Source organism: Seriola lalandi, unplaced genomic scaffold, assembly GCF_002814215.2.
Source record: "Seriola lalandi dorsalis isolate HSWRI2012SDOR001 ecotype SW California unplaced genomic scaffold, Sedor1 jcf7180001961259, whole genome shotgun sequence".
Lineage (NCBI taxonomy): Eukaryota > Metazoa > Chordata > Actinopteri > Carangiformes > Carangidae > Seriola > Seriola lalandi.
Window position 1 is genome coordinate 1 of NW_019431928.1, and position 630 is coordinate 630.

The 630-nt window shown below is 37.6% G+C and overlaps 1 protein-coding gene across 1 annotated transcript; it reads left to right on the forward strand.

The window, feature by feature from the left end:
* Nucleotides 1-133: 133 nt before the first annotated feature.
* Nucleotides 134-625, forward strand: LOC147820385 (olfactory receptor 12D3-like; the record flags this gene model as incomplete). Its single annotated transcript, XM_087178149.1, has 1 exon — nucleotides 134-625. A coding segment is annotated over exon 1 (492 nt), but the record flags the coding sequence as incomplete, so codon positions are not given.
* Nucleotides 626-630: the final 5 nt, after the last annotated feature.

Here is a 630-nt window from a genome sequence, read left to right on the forward strand (position 1 = left end):
AAGGGGCCAAATCGCAGTTTATGATATTTTATTTTTTAATTTCTAAATATTTATAGAAGCTATCCGTTTGTTTACTTTATTTTCATGAAATAAATACATACTTCTGATCACAGTCAAACTGTGTAGTAATGTAATGTATAGCATATTCACTTGTATCTGCTGTTTTTACAGGTTGATGGAAAACTACACCTACAACAGCTTCACACTCCAGCTGGAGGGGTTAAATGTCTCAGAGGACTATGTGTACACTGTGTTTCTTTTTATATTTTTCTCATACTTGTTTATAATTGTTGTGAATGGTGGCATTGTTGTTCTTGTTTTCTTGGACAAAAACCTTCACCAGCCTATGTATCTCCTGTTTTGGAACCTGTCAATCAATGACATACTTGGAAGCTCTATCATTTTACCCCGTTTGCTTGTAGATATGTTGCATCCTCCCTCTGAACGTCTCATCAGTTATTATGAATGTGTGATCCAAGCTTTCATCATACATATGTGTGGTACCACTGTTCAGACAGTGCTCATGATTATGGCCTTTGACAGATATGTGGCCATCTGCAATCCCCTGCGTTACGCTGCCATAATGACCAACAAAATGTTGGTGAAGCTGACAGTTTCTGCCTGGGGAGT